Source organism: Taudactylus pleione, unplaced genomic scaffold (genome assembly GCF_031769625.1).
Source record: "Taudactylus pleione unplaced genomic scaffold, aTauple2 ptg000333l, whole genome shotgun sequence".
In the NCBI taxonomy this organism is placed as follows: domain Eukaryota; kingdom Metazoa; phylum Chordata; class Amphibia; order Anura; family Myobatrachidae; genus Taudactylus; species Taudactylus pleione.
In genome coordinates this window covers 92,840-116,741 of record NW_028284734.1, presented here as the reverse complement: position 1 = coordinate 116,741, position 23,902 = coordinate 92,840, and the positions used below count along the sequence as shown (strand labels likewise).

The following is a 23,902-nucleotide window of genomic DNA, read 5'->3' as shown; positions in this document are numbered from 1 at the left end:
TCAGTGACAGCGTGCGGAGGGGACCTCCCGGCAGAGCTGCTTCCTAGTCCTCTCATCAGCATCGCGGATGTAATGTGTCACGTGACGCCGATGAGAGGACACGGGAGCCACTCTGCGCTGTATGCAGCAGCACTGACTGTGCCGCTGTATACAGTAACACCGGAGCGCGGCAGTGAGCCTCAATCCGAGAACAGGTGTCATTGGACACCTGTTCTCGGCAGGGTTACACTGACCCTGTGTGGAGGCCCCTCTGTGTGTGGGGGCCCAGGGACGACCGCCCCTGTCGCCCCTGCCTAAATCCGGCCCTGCACATGACAGAAACTGACCTAGTGAAGTAGTAAGTCAACCCTTACCACTCTGGGCCAGTATTGCTGAGAAAGCTGAGAGTCGATCTGCTGCCTCTGAGAAATGGACGTAACTACCATAGGTGCAAGGGGTGCAGCTGCTATGGGGCCCAGAGCTCAGAGTGGCCCATCTTCCTTGTCAAAGTTACATGTGTTACTGTATATATATATTTTTCATCACTGGGTGGTACATAGGGGCCCTTACAAGCATTTGCTATGGGGCCTTCAAATACCTAGTTATGCCCCTGCTCGGAGATATTTGTTGTGCTTCTGATACATCATCGACACTCATTGAGGCAATAATTACTTATCAATGTGCAAGAAAATCACTTATCACTGTAACCAGGGTTTCTGATGGAAACAGGGCGGTAGTGCGGACGGCACATAAGTGCCGTCCACACTACACTAGGAACAAACACACAGACAGACTCTCATCGGCTGCTGCGCCCACTGCTGGAGCCAGGCTGGAGCTCACACATGAGCTCCATCTTCCGGCTCCTGCAGTGAGTGATGGGAGAGAGTGACGTCATGATGACGTCTCTCCCATCATGCAGACAGAGCGCCCGCCCGGGGGACAGAGGAGCGGACGCCAGAGCGGGGATTAAGGTAAGTGGAGTTTTTTTTTTTTTTCTTTTACATGTGTCTATCTAGGATTACTGCTGGGGGGAGGTTACTACTGGAGGCACCGCACTACTACTGGGGGCACTGCTGGGGGGAGGTTACTACTGGGGGCACCGCACTACTACTGGGGCCACCGCTGGGGGAGGTTACTACTGCGGGAACCGCACTACTACTGCGGGCACTGCTGGGGGGAGGTTACTACTGGGGGCATTGCACTACTACTGAGAGGAGGTTACTACTGGGGGCACGTCACTACTACTGGGGGCACTGCTGGGGGGAGGCTACTACTGGGGGCATAATTACTATGGGGCAATGCTGGAGGGAGGCTGCTACTGGGGGTACAACTACTACTGGGGCCACTGCTGGAGGGAGGCTACTACGGGGGCCACTGCTGGGGGGAGGCTGCTACTGGGAGCATTGCACTGGGGGGGTTAGTACTGGGGGCGCTATATAAGAGGCACTGCACAGGGGGGGACTAGTACTGAGGGCACTATATAAGGGGCACTGCACGGGGGGACTACTACTGGGGGTATTATATAAGGGGCACTACACAGGGGGGGACTACTACTGGGGGTATTATATAAGGGGCACTGCACAGGGGGGGACTACTACTGGGGGTATTATATAAGGGGCACTGCATAGGGGGACCACTACCTGGGGCACTGCATAGGTGGGACTACTACTGGGGGCATTATATAAGGGGCACTGCATAGGGGGACCACTACTGGAAGAACTGCATAGGGGGCCACTACTGGGGGCACTGTATAAGGGCTTGTGTAGCTATCCAAGGGTGGGGGGCGGGGCGGGGCGCAAGGCTGAAGAAATGCCTAGGGTGCCAGGAAACCTTGCACCAGCCCTGGATGGAAAATAGATCTACAGTATAAGTCTTATGCTCTCAGCAAATCTCATTGATTTATTGAAAGGACTAAACATTAATGATAAAGCTGCTCTACAGGGGAGAATGCATACAGCGGCAAACGCAGGATTTTGAAAGGGGGGTTTCCAATACTTGGTTACAAAACCAATGGCAAAAAATATAAACACATACAGGCAGCACTCCTCCTCCTCCTACTCCTCAATAATCCAAGCTTGTTAATCCATTACTGTGCCTACCATGGCGCTGGGAGAGGCTGCAGTGGGGAGATTTGTTTAGGTCTTTTCCTTTCCACCACTGCAGCACTCTCCGGTCCTCAGCTTCTTGATCCTCAGCTTCTTGCTGTAGGTCCGTCCTGGCCAGCAGCGCCTCCTATTCTTGGGTAGCTCTTCCTTCTTCTTTTCTTCTGGAAGTCTTCTTTCCTCCCTCTCTGCTCCTCTCCCTTTGCAGCAGCACACCTTTCCTCACTGCAGCCCACACCTCTCCTCATGCTCACACCTCCCCTCCCCAGAGCACTCACCTCTCCTCACAACTCCCCTCCCCACAGCACTCACCTCTCCTCACACCTCCCCTCCCCACAGCACTCACCTCTCCTCACACCTCCCCTCCCCACAGCACTCACCTCTCCTCACACCTCCCCTCCCCACAGCACTCACCTCTCCTCACACCTCCCCTCCCCACAGCACTCACCTCTCCTCACACCTCCCCTTCCCACAGCACTCACCTCTTCTCACACCTCCCCTCACCACAGCACTCACCTCTCCTCACACCTCCCCTCCCCACAGCACTCACCTCTCCTCACACCTCCCCTCCCCACAGCACTCACCTCTCCTCACACCTACCTTCCCAGTGTATATGTAACCCCCCCTTTACCTCTATAAAGGGACACCAGGTTACTAACACCTTTGTTACTCCTAATGTACCCACCCTTAGCATTCCTCTAAGTGGTGTACATCCCCATTATCAGTGCCTCCACCCAAGTACTTATGGTCAATGTGGGTCTACTTGGGGAAAACCCAATGGTTAATGTAGTGAATTACCACAATATACAAATACAGTTTCAATTACATTCACAACCTTCTTCCTTTCTCTCCGCCGAAGATTGCTGATAAGCTTCTGTTTCCAGGTAAATATTACACAATAATAAACTGTTATATATCTCCTTTATAAGAATGAATGACAACAATATTCACAGGTGGTACATTTGAACATATATAACAATACTTATACGTATAGAACTAAGACCATATACATACTGTAACTCTACAGCTCATAGTGTATTGACAATGTTTCAGTATATAATTAACCAATATTGTCACTGTATTTGTCCAGGCTTCTTAGTGGTGAAATGTTTCCACTATTTAATAGTTACAGTAGTGCTCCAAGGCGATATGCATGAGTCCTTAGGTTACCATAAGTCCAAGTCCCGCAACAGTAACCTAAAATGTAACCTTGGACTGAACAATATATTTCACTGCTTTGACAAAGGTATTACTGTGGGTTTTACTGAAGCGAGAGCACTAGGCTATGTGCTGAAAAGTAATCCCCTCCTGACTTTCCAATATTACACTGACTCACTGTAACTATCTGCAACTGCTCCTGGTACTTAGTTATAATGCTGCCAGTTTATACAGTTTCTTTTAAGGGTGCCTGTCCCTGGACTTTCCCTTCTGTATTAACATTCTCCTACTGATAAAAGTCTATAACGCATGACAACTCCTATCCAGGGGACTCTGTCTGCTCTTCCCGGATAGTAGTATGTGGTAATGTTCCAAAGTGTGCAGGTTTGAGAATATACTGGGCTTAATATCTCCTATATTGGAGCTGATATTAAATGTATGGGTACCAGGTATCACTACTGATATAGGTTACCTCAGCGCTGACAATTGAATCTGCTCACAGTCCCCTCAGCACTGTGCTGCCTGCTCCCTGTGACAGCACTGCTGCTTCTGCCTTCTCCTCTGTAACCTGCCCTGCCTCCTGGCTCTCCCTCTCCTCTTGGCTGCTGGCTGAGCTCGTATGAGCAGCTGGGGAATGCCTGGCTGTGACAGCTTCCGTGGACTTCCCGAAGGTGCCGCACTGCACTGGGGGAACTCACCAGACAATGCCCCCAGCAGCGCGGGTCCCTCCGCTCCTCTCTGAGCCACCGGGACCACATTCCGCGATGCCGCCTCTCCTGCAAGACAGGGTTAGTACCCCTGTCTCACTTTCTTCCCCAGCTCCGGCTGGGCTCCCATCTCCGGTTCTGCCCCCCTGCGCCCGGCAGCTCATCACTGCTCACTGGCTGCCCAGGTCACAGGAGGGCAGGGACTGGAGGGAGGGAACAGCAGACTGACTCCCAGTCTGCTGTCAGTTCCTTTTATATGTTTCTCTGTCCCTGCCCCTCTTTTCCTGACAGGCACCTAACCACTCCCAGCCATATCTCTCCTCCCACTTCTTCTCCTGTGCATGCGCACCCCACACACTGTGCACATCCCCACCACAGGGATAGAAAAAAGTACCACACAAAGTCATATGCAAATACATTAAATACATATATACACATCATGAACTACAATACTCCATTACAAATACATGACACACACATACATTTTACCTCAAGAACTGTGACTGCAGTACATATATATTTAACTCATATATGTACTTATTAATATAGTATGTTATTTAACCCTTAACCAGGGTTACATATATGCACAGCAGATGTAAGGTGCTGTGTGTATGCAGATCTTATAGTGAGGGGCTGTGTGTACTGTGTATGCAGATGGTGAAGAGGCTGTGTAACACAACACCTACACCATCTGCATACACAGTACACACATCCCCTTCATCATCTGCCACCTCACCAGCATCTCTGCAGTCTGCACACACAACCCCTTCACATAGCCCTCTCAGCACTCGCTTTGCTGCAGTGGTGTGCTACAGAGTGCACTCTTCCCTTCAGTATCCCAAGGTGGCACTTTAGAATAATGCGCTGCGGGCCGCATGGGCCGACAGCCAATTAGGAGCGGACACGTGGCTGCTCCTGATTGGATGCCAGTCCGAGAGCCATGATCGGCTCATGCGACTGGCGTTAGTGGCCAAATTTGCTGCTGGGTGCCTTACAAGCTGCGCGGCGATGGATGGAGTTTCTAGGTACTCGGAAACCCCCCCTGCGTGCGCGCCTGGCATAAACTTTGAGGAGATAAATCAAACCTTCTAAAGAGAACAAGTGGAGAAGTTCCCATAGTAACCAATCAACTTCTAGTTATCAAATACATTCTATAAAATAATAGATAGAAGCTAAGGACAAACTGGAACGATTTTATGTTGCTCCTCCCAACATAAAATTGTTCCGAAGCCCCTGTCTATGATTCCAAAGCTCCATATAAAGGGAGGTGTGTAAGGTATCACTTTGTTGCCAGAAATGATAATCTGCAAAGCTTCCCCAGGAGTTTTCACCATATGTTTCTCCTGTCTAACTTGAACAGTTTAACTTATAGTAGATATAAAGTTTAATAATGATTAATTCTGTTAAAGTATTTATCTATTTGAAACATGCAGGGGCACAGAGAGGGGAGGGGGGGCACAGGTACTAATTACCTCAGCCTGGGTTTGTTAGAGGGGCCTGGGGGAGGGGTTCTGCTGGCGCCATTCCTGGATTTGCCCCTGTCTGAGGAGCTCACAGTGCCTACCCCCCTCCAGAGTGCAGCCTCGCCCCCGAATATAACTGGGGCCCCGACACAGCTCTCTACAGATATGGTACAGGAATATGATCCTACTTAATAGAGAACTAAACTCATTAAAATAGTCTTCATAACCATTAAATATTAGTTAACCCTTAGGTGATATTTACAAATATAGTATCACTGTTGGCTAACTTTATGGAAATGCATTTTAAAGGGAAAAATTTATCTATCTGTCAGAATTATGCAGACTTATTAGATTAAAACATCAATCTCTAAGATGTTTCTTAGAGAATCTTATTTCTTTATTCTAACTATTTTTATTTTATGCCATTGCCTTAGTATCTTGTCTGTGAAGGTAAACTGGAATATGTTCAATATACCCCAGTTAAATATTCAGGCTCACTGACAAAGTACATTGTAATGACATCTAAGGGTGTAGACAAATATTGACATTTCTACTAATGAGATTTCCAACTAAAAATCTGAATGTGATGGACTATGGGCCTACCTGGATCACAACTGCGATTATGCACGCTATCGGCTGATAGTTGCGTTCTGTACATGTGTATGCATCGCAGTGACTACGCAGACCCATCGCAGAGTGATTGACTGGAAGTGCCATTTGTGGGAGGTGAGGGGGGGTAGTCGGCAAAACGCAGGGCATTTGAAGGCCGTTGCAGGGGCGTGCATAAATTATCCACTGCGACGGCATACGCAGCTTGTGTACTCACTGCGAACCGGAAGGTTAGCAATTTCTGAGTATGGTCTGACCTTGTGCAAGTGTACGTGAGGCTGCGATGGTACTCGATGTTGCAGATGGTTTTGCAGTCTTGCTAAACATTACAGATGTGTGTAAGGTAAGGTGGTGGGCACCCTTATGTAGTGCTGCGACAGCATAGCGATCGCAGTGGATTAGCATATCATCCCAGAGAGACTGCGTGCATAATCGCAGCCGCAAATCCTTACTGAATCAGGCCCTATATACAGACATTTAAACAGTTAGTATGAAAGTTACAAATGTTTTGTACAGATTGAGAATCCCATAAGAACAAATCTATTTTATAATAGGCATATGCAATCTGTATAACTCCATATAAGATTACACTGGTGCAGAGCCGTAACTAGACATTTTGGTGAACTGTGCCAGGAAGCTCATTGGTGCCCCCCCTACTTTAAATAAGGACAGTCCAAAAAAAGGAGTGTGGTCTCACAGCAAAGTGGCGTGACCACACAATAGTACCCCCAATTCAAATTACACCCCACAGTAGTGCCCCTTATAAATTATGCCACACAGTAATGCTTCTTAGTGTTACACATTACACCACACAGTAGTGCCCCTTACACATTGTGGGGTCTATTTACTAAGCTGTGTTAGGAGATAAAGTGAACAGTGATAAGGTACCAGCCAGTCAGCTCCTAACTGCAATGTCACAGACTGTGGTTGAAAAATGGCAGTTAGGAACTGATTGGCTGGCATCTTATCACCGTTCACTTTATATCCTAAGACATATTAGGAAATAGGCCCCTGTGTCACACAGTAATGCTCCTTGCACATTATTCCTCACAGTAAAACTGTTTGTGAGAAGTGAGAAAACCCCATTGCGGAGCTCCATCTGGAAGTTACAGGCGTTATCAACTAAGCTCACACAGGGTAGCTCCTGCCGGTGCCAGTTGTCGAGCTTCTTTGGAGAAATTCCCGCTATCAATTAATCTACAGTGGAGGTTGGTGAGTGGACTCTATTACCCTGCACAATGTAACAGCTTGACATCCCCTGCCTAGACAGTGATCTCAGTGTTACCTGTGGCGAATCTGGGAGCGCTCAACAAGATCTTCAGTAAGACCTGTGGATTAGTACTAAAGACATTGAAGTCACTCAACAGCTATTATATATACAGTACCACACTCCAATGACTATTTCCAGCATCAGCAGTTAAAGGAAAGATTGTGCTCACATTATTTGAACAAACAGCCTCACGTTACTTCTGTGACCAGTCAGCAGCCATGGCGTCCTATTTAAGTTACTTCTTAGCCACTTCTCATTGCCAGAGCACCTTCTGCTGTGTTCCTGTCTGCTTGTTCCAGTTGTAAGTACTCAGAGTTTGGCTCCACAATCCAGGGAATTCCAACAAGCTGCAGTATGTTCTCCAGTGCTAGCATCTATGCTGAGCACTATCCTGTGCATTGTATGCTTCCAAGTACCTGCCTGTCATGCTACACGCCATGCAAGACTTCTGAGCCAATGTATTACTAAAGTAACTATCTGCCCAGCTGGTACTACCACAGACTTCAGTTAGTTGTACTTCAAGTTACTGTCAGTACTAATTCATTATACAGGCTAATGTGTTGAACTGTGTGATATCCTAAGCTAATCAGTGCTGCTGTAAGTTATCTGACTCCTGAAGGAGGTTATTGTTGCTAAATGTCGTACTAGTCTGTTTACAACTACAGCCAGTCAAGTCTGGTGGTTTCATCAAAACCTGCAGTTTTTCAGTGACATCAGGACTATTCAGCCTGCTATGTATCATTGTGCATATCTGAGGTATCTACTTTGCCTGTTCCACCAACTTCTACAGACTGCAGCGGAGAAGCTTTATACCAGAGCTTCAAAGTGCTCCTGGACCATGACTCTTACCTGTCTCTGGTAGCCTCATCCTACTCTCTGTTATTATTACCTGCTACTGGAAGTACCATCATATGAATCTGGGCTGTATACCATCAGAGACTTTCCATGTACAGTGCTGAGCACTTATTTCAGTTACTAATCTGATTATACTCGCCGATCCTGATGGTAACCAGCAGTGACTGCATATTGTGCTCTGCCAATAACCCTGTTATGTTTGTTCACTAAAGCAAATAAATGTATCCTTCATGAGAAGAAGCTATATTAGACCTCCGAATTTACATCAGACGGCCTCCAGCCATATAGCTGCCTTGGGTCCTGTATCAAATCAAGACGAATCACAGACACCGACACCTCTATATACCCACTGCTACAATACTGACCCCTTTGTACCCTACTCTATATTACTGACCCATCTATACTACATTACTGACCCCACTATACCCTACTCTACATCAGTGACCCCTCTATACCCTACGCTACATTACTGACCCCTCTATACCCTACACTACATTACTTACCCCTCTATACCCTACACTCCATTAATGACCCCTCTATACACTACACTACATTACTGACCCCGCTATACCCTACACTCCATTACTGACCCCTCTATACACTACACTACATTACTGACCCCTCTATACCCTACACTCCATTACTGACCCCTCTATACACTACACTACATTACTGATCCCTCTATACCCTACACTACATTACTGACACCTCTATACACTACACTACATTACTGACCCCTCTATACCCTACACTACATTACTGACCAATCTATACACTACACTACATTACTGACCCCTCTATACCCTACACTACATTTCTGACCCCTCTATACACTACATTACTGACCCCTCTATACCCTACACTACATTACTGACCCCTCTATACCCTACACTACATTACTGACCCCTCTATACCCTACACTACATTACTGACCCCTCTATACCCTACACTACATTACTGACCCCTCTATACCCTACACTCCATTACTGACCCCTCTATACCCTACACTACATTACTGACCCCTCTATACCCTACACTACATTACTGACCCCTCTATACCCTACACTATTTTACTGACCCATCTATATTACATTACTGACCCCTCTATACCCTATACTACATTACTGACCCCTCTATACCCTACACTACATTACTGACCCCTCTATATCCTACACTACATTCCAGATCCCTCTATACCCTACACAACATCACTGACCCCTCTATACCCTACACTACATCACTGAACCCTCTATATTCTACACTACATCACTGACCCCTCTATACCTGCCACTACAATTTACTGACCCCTCTATACCCTACACTACTGACCCCTCTATACCCTACACTACATTACTGACCCCTCAATACCCTACACTACATTACTGACCCCTCTATACCCTACACTACATTACTAACCCCTCTATACCCTACACTACAATACTGACCCCTCTATACCATACACTACATTACTTACCCATCTATACTACATTACTGACCCCTCTACCCTACACTACATTACTGACCCCTCTATACCCTACACTACATTACTGACCCCTCTATACCCTACACTATGTTACTGACCCATCTATACTACATTACTGACCCCTCTATACCCTACTCTACATCAGTGACCCTTCTATACCCTACGCTACATTACTGAACCCTCTGTACCCTACACTACATTACTGAACCCTCTATACCCTACACTACATCACTGACCCCTCTATACCCTACACTACATCACTGTCCCCTCTATACCCTACACTACATCACTGACCCCTCTATACCCTACACTACATCACTGAACTTTCTATAATCGACACTACATCACTGACCCCTCTATACCTGTCACTACAATTTACTGACCCCTCTATATCCTACACTACACTACTGACCCCTCTATACCCTACACTACATTACTGACCCCTCTATACCCTACACTACATTACTGACCCCTCAATACTCTACACTACATTACTGACTCCTCTATACCCTACACTACATTACTAACCCCTCTATACCCAACACTACATTAATGACCCCTCTATACCATACACTACATTACTGACCCAGCTATACTACATTACTGACCCCTCTATACCCTACACTACATTACTAACCCCTCTATACCCTACACTACATCACTGTCCCCTCTATACCCTACACTACATCACTGACCCCTCTATACCCTACACTACATTACTGAACCCTCTATACCCTACACTACATTACTGACCCCTCTATACCCTACACTACATCACTGACCCCTCTATACCCTACACTACATCACTGTCCCCTCTATACCCTAAACTACATCACTGACCCATCTATACCACACTACATTACTGACCCATCTATACCCTACACAACATCACTGACCCCTCTTTTATACCCCCCAATTTATTATGGACACTGCTATACCCTACATTACATTAATGACCTCTCTATACCCTATACTACATTACTGACCCCTCTATACCATATACTACACTACTGACCCCTCTATACCCTACACTACATTACTGACCCCTCTATAGCCTACACTACATTACTGTCCCCTCAATACCCTACACTAAATTACTGACCCCTCTATACCCTACACTACATTACTAACCCCTCTATACCCTACACTACATTACTGACCCCTCTATACCATACACTACATTACTGACCCATCTATACTACATTACTGACCCCTCTATACCCTACTCTACATCAGTGACCCTTCTATACCCTACGCTACATTACTGACCCCTCTGTACCCTACCCTACATCACTGTCCCCTCTATACCCTACACTACATCACTGACCCATCTATACCCTACACTACATTACTGACCCATCTATACCCTACACTACATTACTGACCCCTTTATACCCTACACTACATCACTGACCCCTCTTTTATACCCTCCAATTTATTATGGACACTGCTATACCCTACATTACATTATTGACCTCTCTATACCCTATACTACATTACTGACCCCTCTATACCCTACACTACATTACTGACCCCTCAATACCCTACACTACATTCCGGATCCCTCTATACCCTACACGACATTAATGACCCCTCTATACCCTACACTACATTACTGACCCCTCTATACCCTACACTACATCACTGACCCCTCTATACACTACACTACATTACTGACCCCTCTATACCCTACACTACATTACTGACCCCTCAATACCCTACACTACATTCCGAATCCCTCTATACCTTACCCTACATTACTGACCCCTCTATACTCTACACTACATTACTGACCCCTCTATACCCTACACTACATTACTGTCCCCTCATGACCCTACACTACATTACTGACCCCTCTATACTACATTACTGACCCCTCTATACCCTACACTACATTACTGACCACTCTATACCCTACGCTACATTACTGAATCCTCTATACTCTACACTACATTACTGACCCCTCTATACCCTACACTACATCACTGACCCCTCTATACCCTACACTACATCACTGTCCCCTCTATACCCTATACTACATCACTGACCCATCTATACCCTACACTACATTACTGATCCATCTATACCCTACACTACATTACTGACCCCTTTATACCCTACACTACATCACTGACCCCTCTTTTATACCCCCCAATTTATTATGGACACTGCTTTACCCTACATTACATTATTGACCTCTCTATACCCTATACTACATTACTGACCCCTCTATACCCTACATTACATTACTGACCCCTCTATACCCTATACTACATTACTGACCCCTCTATACCCTACATTACATTACTAACTCCTCAATACCCTACAATACATTCCGGATCCCTTTATTCCCTACACGACATTAATGACCCCTCTATACCCTACACTACATTACTGACCCCTCTGTACCCTACACTACATTACTGACCCCTCATGACCCTACACTACATTACTGACCCCTCTATACTACATTACTGACCCCTCTATACCCTACACTACATTACTGACCCCTCTATACCCTACACTACATCACTGACCTCTCTATACCCTACACTACATTACTGACCCCTCTATACCCTACACTACATCACTGACCCCTCTATACCCTACACTACATTACTGACCCCTCCATACCCTACACTACATCACTGACCCCTCTATACCTTACCCTACATTACTGACCCCTCTATACACAACTGTACATTAATGACCCCTCTATACCCTACACTACATTACTGACCCCTCTATACCTTACACTACATCACTGACCCCTCTATACTCTACACTACATCACTGACCCCTCTTTTATACCCCCCAATTTATTATGGACACCGCTATACCCTACAATACATTATTGACCTCTCTATGCCCTACACTACATTGCGGATCCCTCTATACACAACTGTACATTAATGACCCCTCTATACCCTAAACTATATTACTGACCCCTCTATACCATACATATATTACTCACCCCTCTATACCTTACACTACATCACTGACCCCTCTATACCCTACACTCCATTACTGACCCCTCTATACCCTACACTACATTACTGACCACTCTATACCCTACACTACGTCACTGACCCCTCTATACTCTACACTACATTACTGACCCCTCTTAACCCTACACTACATCACCTACCCCTCTATACCCTACACTACATTACTGACCCCTCTATACCCTACACTACATCACTGACCCCTCTATACCCTACACTACATTACTGACCCCTCTATAGCCTACACTACATTACTGTCCCCTCAATACCCTACACTAAATTACTGACCCCTCTATACCCTACACTACATTACTAACCCCTCTATACCCTACACTACATTACTGACCCCTCTATACCATACACTACATTACTGACCCATCTATACTACATTACTGACCCCTCTATACCCTACTCTACATCAGTGACCCTTCTATACCCTACGCTACATTACTGACCCCTCTGTACCCTACCCTACATCACTGTCCCCTCTATACCCTACACTACATCACTGACCCATCTATACCCTACACTACATTACTGACCCATCTATACCCTACACTACATTACTGACCCCTTTATACCCTACACTACATCACTGACCCCTCTTTTATACCCTCCAATTTATTATGGACACTGCTATACCCTACATTACATTATTGACCTCTCTATACCCTATACTACATTACTGACCCCTCTATACCCTACACTACATTACTGACCCCTCAATACCCTACACTACATTCCGGATCCCTCTATACCCTACATGACATTAATGACCCCTCTATACCCTACACTACATTACTGACCCCTCTATACCCTACACTACATCACTGACCCCTCTATACACTACACTACATTACTGACCCCTCTATACCCTACACTACATTACTGACCCCTCAATACCCTACACTACATTCCGAATCCCTCTATACCTTACCCTACATTACTGACCCCTCTATACTCTACACTACATTACTGACCCCTCTATACCCTACACTACATTACTGTCCCCTCATGACCCTACACTACATTACTGACCCCTCTATACTACATTACTGACCCCTCTATACCCTACACTACATTACTGACCACTCTATACCCTACGCTACATTACTGAATCCTCTATACTCTACACTACATTACTGACCCCTCTATACCCTACACTACATCACTGACCCCTCTATACCCTACACTACATCACTGTCCCCTCTATACCCTATACTACATCACTGACCCATCTATACCCTACACTACATTACTGATCCATCTATACCCTACACTACATTACTGACCCCTTTATACCCTACACTACATCACTGACCCCTCTTTTATACCCCCCAATTTATTATGGACACTGCTTTACCCTACATTACATTATTGACCTCTCTATACCCTATACTACATTACTGACCCCTCTATACCCTACATTACATTACTGACCCCTCTATACCCTATACTACATTACTGACCCCTCTATACCCTACATTACATTACTAACTCCTCAATACCCTACACTACATTCCGGATCCCTTTATTCCCTACACGACATTAATGACCCCTCTATACCCTACACTACATTACTGACCCCTCTGTACCCTACACTACATTACTGACCCCTCATGACCCTACACTACATTACTGACCCCTCTATACTACATTACTGACCCCTCTATACCCTACACTACATTACTGACCCCTCTATACCCTACACTACATCACTGACCTCTCTATACCCTACACTACATTACTGACCCCTCTATACCCTACACTACATCACTGACCCCTCTATACCCTACACTACATTACTGACCCCTCCATACCCTACACTACATCACTGACCCCTCTATACCTTACCCTACATTACTGACCCCTCTATACACAACTGTACATTAATGACCCCTCTATACCCTACACTACATTACTGACCCCTCTATACCTTACACTACATCACTGACCCCTCTATACTCTACACTACATCACTGACCCCTCTTTTATACCCCCCAATTTATTATGGACACCGCTATACCCTACAATACATTATTGACCTCTCTATGCCCTACACTACATTGCGGATCCCTCTATACACAACTGTACATTAATGACCCCTCTATACCCTAAACTATATTACTGACCCCTCTATACCATACACTATATTACTCACCCCTCTATACCTTACACTACATCACTGACCCCTCTATACCCTACACTCCATTACTGACCCCTCTATACCCTACACTACATTACTGACCACTCTATACCCTACACTACGTCACTGACCCCTCTATACTCTACACTACATTACTGACCCCTCTTAACCCTACACTACATCACCTACCCCTCTATACCCTACACTACATTACTGACCCCTCTATACCCTACACTACATCACTGACCCCTCTATACTCTACACTACATTACTGACCCCTCCTAACCCTACACTACATTACTGACCCCTATATACCCTACACTACATCACTGACCCCTCTATACTCTACACTACATTACTGACCCCTCTTAATCCTACACTACATTACTGACCCCTCTTAACCCTACACTACATCACTGATCCCTCTATACCAGGGGTTCCCAACCACGGTTCTCAAGGCACACTAACAGTCCAGGTTTTAAGGCTAGCCATAGCTGGGCACAGGTGACTTAAGCAGTACCTCAGTTATTTTGATTTAACCATCTGTGCTTAAGCATGGATATCACTAAAACCAGGACTGTTAGTGTGCCTTGAGGACCGTGGTTGGGAATCACTGCTCTATACCCTACACTACATCACTGACCCCTCTATACCCTACACTACACCACTGACCCCTCTTTACTCTACACTACATCACTGAACCCTCTATACCCTACACTACATTACTGAACCCTCTATATTCTACACTACATTACTGACCCCTCTATACCATACACTACATCACTGACCTCTCTATACCCTACACTACATTACTGACCCCTCTATACCCTACGCTACATCACTGAACCCTCTATATTCTACACTACATCACTGACCCCTCTATACCTGCCACTACAATTTACTGACCCCTCTATACCCTACAGTACACTACTGACCCCTCTATACCCTACACTACACTACTGACCCCTAATAAATGTTCTCCTATTTCACTGTCACTATTAGCAATGCAGACACTTCCCATCTCCCCAGTGCCATCCAATAATGCCCCCTCAATATAGCAATATGGATGGGATGCACTAAAGTGAAAAATGTGGCAAAACCCTGAAAAATGCAGTCTTTGTGAGTTTTACCGCATTTTCCATATGCATCGCATTCCTGTGCATCTTCAGATAGAGTTACCCAATAGAAGCCTATGAGCTTCTTATTGGGAAGCCCCCTGAGAGGGATCCCATCGGATCCCTCACTGACGTTCATATGCACATGCATATGTGCAGATTGACACCAGAGGGACTTCTGGGTGTCAAACCTGGAAGTCCTTCTATCCGGGGGTATCACAACGGATAGCCCTTATCGGGAGAGCTGTCCTTTGCAATTTAAATTGCATTTCTAAGTACATACTAACACTAATGAGGGGCCAGACATGGCCCCGTTAGGCATAGGTCATTAATTTGTTCAGGATGCACAGAGGACAGAGTAATGTGGTTGCCTATCATCACAGTAGCAGGTGGGACCCACACAGTGAGGAAAAGAAGGTGCAGTAGTGGATCATGCAGATCCACCATCCGTGGTGCACACAAGAAGTGCGCAGCGCACCTGCAAGTAGCATCAAATAAATGTCACCAAAATCACTGGGGAGGCTCTTGTCCGGGTCCCCCCCCACCTGTGCCACTTTGGCAGGGGAAGTTAGCGAGAACCAGGGACATTATGGAGCAGAGTAGAGGCAGCAGGAGGAATGATGCGGAGGCTGAGGGGCCTGGCTGACTGCAGCTTCATCCTTCCAGGCTACATTGCTCTGGATTTGGGCTCTGTCAGCATGCCCCTTGAGCCGCACCTATTAAAGGAGTAAGATGGCAGCAATTCCTAACTAAGTGCCTGATTCTCTCAAGTACGAATAATTGTTTGCCATTGCGCATGGGTATAAGCCGCACTGCATGGGTGCTGCAATGTCATTGCAATTACGGATTCACAGAGGAATCCAACGCAAAGTGAGTGACAGGCTGTCAGTGTTTGGGGGTGGTGACGGGGGAGTGGTCAGAAAAACGCAGGCAACATATCCGTTTGAACGCCATTTCATGGGCGTGCATAAATTAGGCACTTGCTTACGCAGCTTGAGTATTCACTGCGTGCAACTATACTTGCAGTTTCTGTGGCTGGTCAGGCCTGTGGTAAATGCTGCATGACGGGCCGTTGTACGTTGATGAAACTGATGTATATACAAAGCGAGGTTGGACAGATATGAGAAAGCAGTAATGGGTTATAACATAAAACCTTAGCACTCAAAATACAACTGTAGAATCGGAATAACCTGCAGCAGTTCTAAAAGGTCAAACTCCACATAGACAATAAAAAGCAAAATAAAACTGTGCTGGCATAAGTGCAATAATGGTAAAATATGCTTAATTCAATAAACAAAAGAAATCAAACATAGAATTACATATAAATAATATACCACAAATATATATATATATATATATAAAAATACATAATAAAGGACGAATAACCACTGCAGTAGTACATATATTCTAATCTATTTGTGGAACCATATACTGTACTTGTGCAGATAATAATGTCCTTTAAAGTTAAGAAATGCTGTGTCCACTCCAGAGCAATATGGCTGGTAATGTATAAAATTGTAACCATCAATTAACTCAATAACTTAAGTATCGAGCAGCAGTTCCATAACAGTTTAATTCCTTTATCTGCTCCTTTTGTTACAAAGTAGCCGAGTTCCAGGAATCAAGGTCTGCAACTATTAGTATTCTGCACTGAGGGCCTGATTCAGTAAGTATCGTTATTGCGATCGCAATAGTGATTACGCACGCAGTCTGACTGCGAAGATATTCTAATGATTGCAATCGCAATTCCATACGCAGCCTAACATAAGGACACCCACTTTACCTTACACACATCCGTATAACTTAGCAGGACTGCAAAACCATCGGTAACATCGAGTACCATCGCAGCCTCATGCACACTTGGGCCCTCATTCAGACGCGTTCGCAAGCGCTGAGCACTCGCAACCGGGTCAATGTTAAGGCCCTGCGCATGCGTAGCGGCCACACTGCGCGTGTGCGAGCCCCGGAGCGAGAGAGAATTTCTCTTGCTCCGGAGCTCACTACAAAAGGGGCGGCTGTCGATGGTGATCGACAGCTCGCCCCATTTTATAGGCGAGATGGGGGGGTGGCTACACAAACGGAGCAGCACTGACATCAGCAGTGATGTCAGTGGGGAGCTTCCTGCTCGATCAGAGCTGGAAGCTGCCTCGGGTTTGCGGTTGCCAAGATCCAACCTTAGGGTCTCGTCGCAAGCCCCCGATGGTCGCGATGGTAATGACCATCGCGACCATCAACCTGGTCGGTCGCTAAAGCTGTGGGTGGTAACCCATAGCTTAGCTAGCGACCAGGAGGCCGCACTTAAAAAAGAAGCGGCCACCCTCATTCAGAACGAGCGCTCGCTTCTTGCGAGCGCCTCTGAATGAGGGCCTTGGTCTGACCTTACTCAGGAATTGCTAACCTCATCGCATGCAGGGAAAGCCCAAGCTGCGTATGGCATCGCAGTGGCTCATTTATGCATGGCGTTCAAAAACACACTGGCACGCCTGCGTTTTGCTGACCACCCCATCACCACGCCCAAACGGTACTTCCTATCAATCACTCTGCGATGGGTCTGTGTAGTCACTGCGATCGCAGTCCCGATTGCAGTGGAGTCTTCTTGCACTTCGATGCATACATAGAACGCAACAATCAGCTGATTGTGTGTGTAGTCGCAGTTGACACCCGGACCTTGAAACTTCTGGGCCTTGATAAAGACCCAGAAGCAGGTCGAGTTGGCTGTGACGATGTGGACCCAACAAAAGGACATCAGGATCTAAGCATTGGGGCCCATTTTACTATCGGTATGAATCAGTATGAACTTTTTATCTACGTCCGAATATGTTTTATGTTACCACTATTACTAAATCATTGTTTGAAGTATTTTTAAATCCCTTTGATAAGGGTAAGCTTCTTATTGTTTATTAATAAAGTCTTGCATTCCTAATTTACCAATTTTTTTATTTGAAGCCTATTAATTAGGTTATTTTATTGTGCTTATATTGCATATATGTTCTTATAAAGAAGATTTATTTCACTTGTAGGGTTGAGCGATAAAAGATAACCTACCTCTTAATTTTCCTTATTAAAGGTCTATGTACTAAGCCTTGGATGGAGATAAAGTGAACGGAGATAAAGTACCAGCCAATCAGTTCCGAACTGCCATGCTACAGGATGTGTTTGAAAAATGACAGTTAGGAGCTGATTGGCTGGCACTTTATCTTAGTTCACTTTATCTCCATCCAAGATTTAGTAAATAGACCCCTCAGTTTAGTTCTTTTCACATCTCAGCCTTCAAAAGTGTGCTCCTTTTCAGGACCATTCACTGTCAACAATGTAAAAAATTAAAGGTGCCCACACACATAGCGACATTTTAAACGATTTGGCCGATTTCGACGAATCGTGACGACGAATCGGGTAAAAAAAGTACAAATCGTGAGTTTATACTCACGAGCATGATGCCGATGCGCGTCCCCGCTCGTCGTACATCGCATCTTCTGATCTGCTGTGCTGTAGGGCAGATTAGCCAATCTGGGATACAATGCATTGGCTGCAAGATAGATCTTTAGTCAGATTGGACATTTTTAACTCCAAATCGTGATCACGACGGCAAGGGAGCTCCCGTGAAAGTTTTTGAGGAAATTGGCCATAAAATCGTATCGTGAGGACATCGGTATGTGTGTGGGCACCTAAGACTGCAGATGGACTTCAAGGTCCCTTCTTCAACCAGGGCAACGGCGGGTATCCCAGCTAGTAAACAATAAACAAACAATGCATCACATAAATTACAACAACAAAAGCTGTCACAGTTCTTATAATAGACTATTCCGTATACTATATGTGTGTATATATATATATATATATATATATATACATGTATATATATCATTAGTAGAATAACCTAATGCAGATGACAATGAAGTGATAAACCAGGTTACGGTTACCTGTTTATGCACATGTTGGGCCAAAGTGTATTTACAACTGAAAATCAAATAGCTATGTTGCACCATTAATATATAAAGTAGGAGCAGTGTCTCTATATCACACATTGGGGTCCCCTGTGAATTAAGGATTGAACTCGCTGCAAGTTCAATCCTTGTACAGGAAGCATTCATCATGCCTCCTATACTTAATTATCACTTCCGAAAATCTGCTCCTTTGCGGAGACAGCTTTTCAGAAAAAGGGGACTTTTCTCCTGCATGTGCAGCTTAAAGACAGGCTGCGAAGAGACAGTGAAGCAGCAGGAGGAGTCCAGCCCCCTTCCCCCCCTGTGCGCTAACCTGCTCATCTCGGTGCTCGTCCCGAGGCGACCCCGCCACCTGTCCTTTGACCCCCCTCGTAGAGCTGTAGCCGCCGCTGGAGTCTGTGACTCCAGCAGAAACAGTGCAGCCCCGCAGCATCAGTCCCCCGCCGCCGCTGCTGTGCCCTCTCCCTTGTTCCCGGCTCATTGGAGGAGAGCTCGGGGAGCCGGAAGGCAGCTGCTTAAAGGTAAGAGGACACAGCAGGGAGAGATCTTTTCAGATTCCTCTGCTGTATGGGATGCTGCACATCATCTCAGGGTGACATACAGCTTCACTGTCAAGTTCCGATAAAAATGCTTTTTCAGAACTTGATGAATTTCATATGTTCCATGGGTATTGCGGAAATTATCGGGGGACAAATGTATCCAGGAGATATCAGTGATATCTCCTGCGTTGCAAGAATGATGAATAACCCTGGCATCTTATTTTTCACCTGCTTTTGTAGAAATTAAGTGATGATGAATAGACCCCATAGAAGTTGTATGTAAAAATGGGTTCCTCTCAACAAATCTGAGGACCTAAATGAGGGTGCGACTTCCCCTCCAGAAGGTAGCCACAGCAAACATTTGGACAGGACACTTAGCTTGGCTTTCTGTGTGGCACTACAGGTCCCAGTCACTCTTATATTTTTCTCTGTCTCTCTCAGCTACTTATTCATTCAGCTGCTGATAACTGAGCAGTAGCTTCCCCTCCGCTCCCCTCTCTCCACAGCCCCAACTGTCACTCCTCCGCATAGAGGGGGCTGATTCCGAGTTGGGAACAAATAAAAAAAAAGCAGGTAACTGTGTATCTGGAACAAATCATATTGCAATACAAGGGGCGCAAATACATTTGTGATACCCCGCAGTTACATTTTGGAAAGGGACTGAAGCCATTGTCATTTTAAAATAAAGTTGATTTAAAAAAGATGGCCTTCATTGGTTACAGTCTTATTGAATGCTGAACTGCCTGTGACTCACCACCTCTTGCCTGTCAAGATACAGATTGAAATTTACCAAAGCTTGGAGAAAGACATAGGGCTCTATTTATTAACATTATTTTTACTAAAATAAAGTAAAAAAGAGTGTTTTCACTCCCTTTTCACATTATTTTAGTTTCACCTATAGTTATTACAGGGCAATTAGAGTAGAATTAGTAAAATTCTACTCCAACCCCTAGGTATCACTTATTTTTAGTAAAGCAGATCGCATTTCCCATAATTGTAATGGGAAATGTGATCCGACCAGAGTTACTAAAAATAAATTGTAAAAAAAATACCGGGAGAAGCCCTGTGATAATAACGCCACCTGGAGGTGGCGTTATCCAGGGTCTCCCCTGGTTACCGGGCTCCCACTCTGCTCTAACGGGGAGAGCAGAGACGGGAGCCGGTACCAGTAATCAGCTGTGGTCTAAGCAGACCGCAAGCTGATTGCTGTAAAAAAAAGAAAAAAAAAATTAAACATTTTTTTTTTTTTTCTTACCTGAATCCAGGGACTGGTGATCGGGCCTCCGGTGATGGCTCCTCTCTGGTCAGCTGGTCTCCCATAGTACACTGGGGCCCGGTCATCCGGTGATCAGGCCCCAGTGCAGTATGGGAGATCACCTGATCGGGAAGCCCGGAGAAGATCACCGGAGGCCAGGAGGATGCAGGTAAGTGTAATGAAGGAAGGGGGGGGTCGCGGGGGTCCGCGATCGCGGGGGGCGGGGCTTAGTGTCGGTGGGGGGTAGCAGCAACGGTGGGTCGGCGCATGCGCGGGCTCTTGGTCGCGGTATTTTTTCCGAAAATACCGTGACTAGAGTGCGGATGGGATCCGCAGGGACAGAGCTTTATCGTAAGCTCTGTCCCTGCAAGGGATTTATAGTAAATCCCTGTGATATTGCCTGAATTCGCAAGGCGAATTCACTCGGTAATATCACACTACAATCCGCATTCAATATGCGGATTGTAGTAAATAGAGCCCATAAAATGGAGAGAGATTAAGGGGGGGATGCATCAAGCATCGTATTTGCCACTGATACGTATTTGCCACTGATACATCCTGCCACTGATCACATGCATAGCGGTGTTTAGCAGATCCTTCAACATGACATGTTCCATTAGGTACAAATGGGTCTATTTAATAAGCCTTGGGGAGAGATAAAGTGAACGGAGATAAAGTACCAACCAGTCAGCTCCTAACTGTCACTGTACAGGCTACCGATATGAGGTTCAAGTTCTTGATGCATATGGGGATTGCAGTCAAACCTCAGAAAACAGCTGTTTTTTGAGTTGTGATTGCATTTTGGGCTCCTGACGGCCATTTTACAGGCTGTGGTTGAAAAATGATAGTTAGGAGCTTATTGGTGGGTACTTTATCTCTCTCCACTTTATCTCTCCAAGCTTTGATAAATCTTCCCCACAGAGCATCACCCATCTCTCACCACTGTCTGCATCCTACCTAGTTTGTTGGTTACTTGCTTTGTTTCTTCTTTCCAGTGATCTGACAATTTACTGTACCTTTAATATGTCAGTTATTACTGTTACTTGTACAGTATATTCCCTGTACGGCACTGGGGAAATTATTTAAGTACAGACAGACCTAAAACATGTGAGTTCAATAACTGGTGGTTGCCTTTGGTAATACTCTTATCACTGTAGATTTGTCAATTCATCACAAGCAGTTATTTTATCTTTTTTATTATTATTATTATTATTATTATTATTATTATTATTATTATTATTTATTTATTTTCTGATGTGCTTATTTCTACTGACAGTGAATAAAGATTATTATCAACTCATGTTACTGTAGGTTTTTGATGGCTGGATAATTAAAGGAGAAAAGTTCCCAAGTTCTTTAGATCATCCTCTGCCCACTAGTGAGCGTTACACTGATATTTGTGAAGACGGCAACATGCAAAGTATCACAAGGTCATCTCAGAATGTGGCAATGATTTTCTTCAGAGTCCACAAGCCAGGCCACGGCTTCACACTGACTATACGCAAGACTCCGAAGATGTTCCGTAAGTTGTCTCCTATTTCACACAGTCATTCATCTCTTGAGGAGAATGAAATAATTAAATAAATGTAAGAACAATCTGATAAATGCCCAGCCAGAAATAGCTATTGATTTTCAGGCATAGTACTTGCTGTATAGCAGTAAATATGATTTACAGTATATTGTTCATTTTCTAAATATGATGTGAAGTTGGAGGAATTGAAGTGACTATTGTGCAGCCTATGTAATTATTGTTAGATAGCATTGTTTATGATTCATTGGCTGCTAAAGTCTCAGCAACACAATAAGAAAAGGAGAAATCAGTGGTGGATAGGCAGAAGTTTCCAAATAGTGAGTAATGCCTTCTATCCCCCATTTTTAGAAAGCCAGGGGGACGTGGTCTGTGACCCTAGTGCCCAAAAAGTGAAAGAACACAAGGAGATTCTCAAGAGTGTATATAGGAAGGACTCCCTTTTCTTCTGGGATTTGCCGAAGCCTTACTCAAGCCTCAGATAGGGAAAATCATAGATAACTCAATGCCACTCCACCTGCCCTGAAACTGGATGGCAGATTCTATAAAGTGTCAATTACCTCATCAATCCAGTGACCATAAAACACACATACAAAAATATCAAAATAAAAAGGAAAAAAATAAATGACCTGATTATAGTCCCATATGCAAAAAAACAACAAGAGTAGCAATGAGGATTGGATCCAGGACTCTCGCAAACTCACAGTTCCCAATAATGCCCCTTCTACACCAATGCTAAAACCC

The 23,902-nt window shown here is 45.2% G+C and overlaps 1 protein-coding gene across 2 annotated transcripts in view; it reads left to right on the top strand.

Moving 5' to 3' along the window:
• Positions 1-23,902, top strand: part of CRHBP (corticotropin releasing hormone binding protein) — a 49,976-nt gene that overhangs the window by 9,101 nt on the left and 16,973 nt on the right. For both annotated transcript variants that reach the window (XM_088443678.1, XM_088443679.1), the window contains exon 4: positions 22,942-23,152. In XM_088443678.1, coding sequence (XP_088299804.1) covers positions 22,942-23,152 — 211 coding nt within the window. The remainder of the gene's footprint in view (positions 1-22,941; positions 23,153-23,902) is intronic.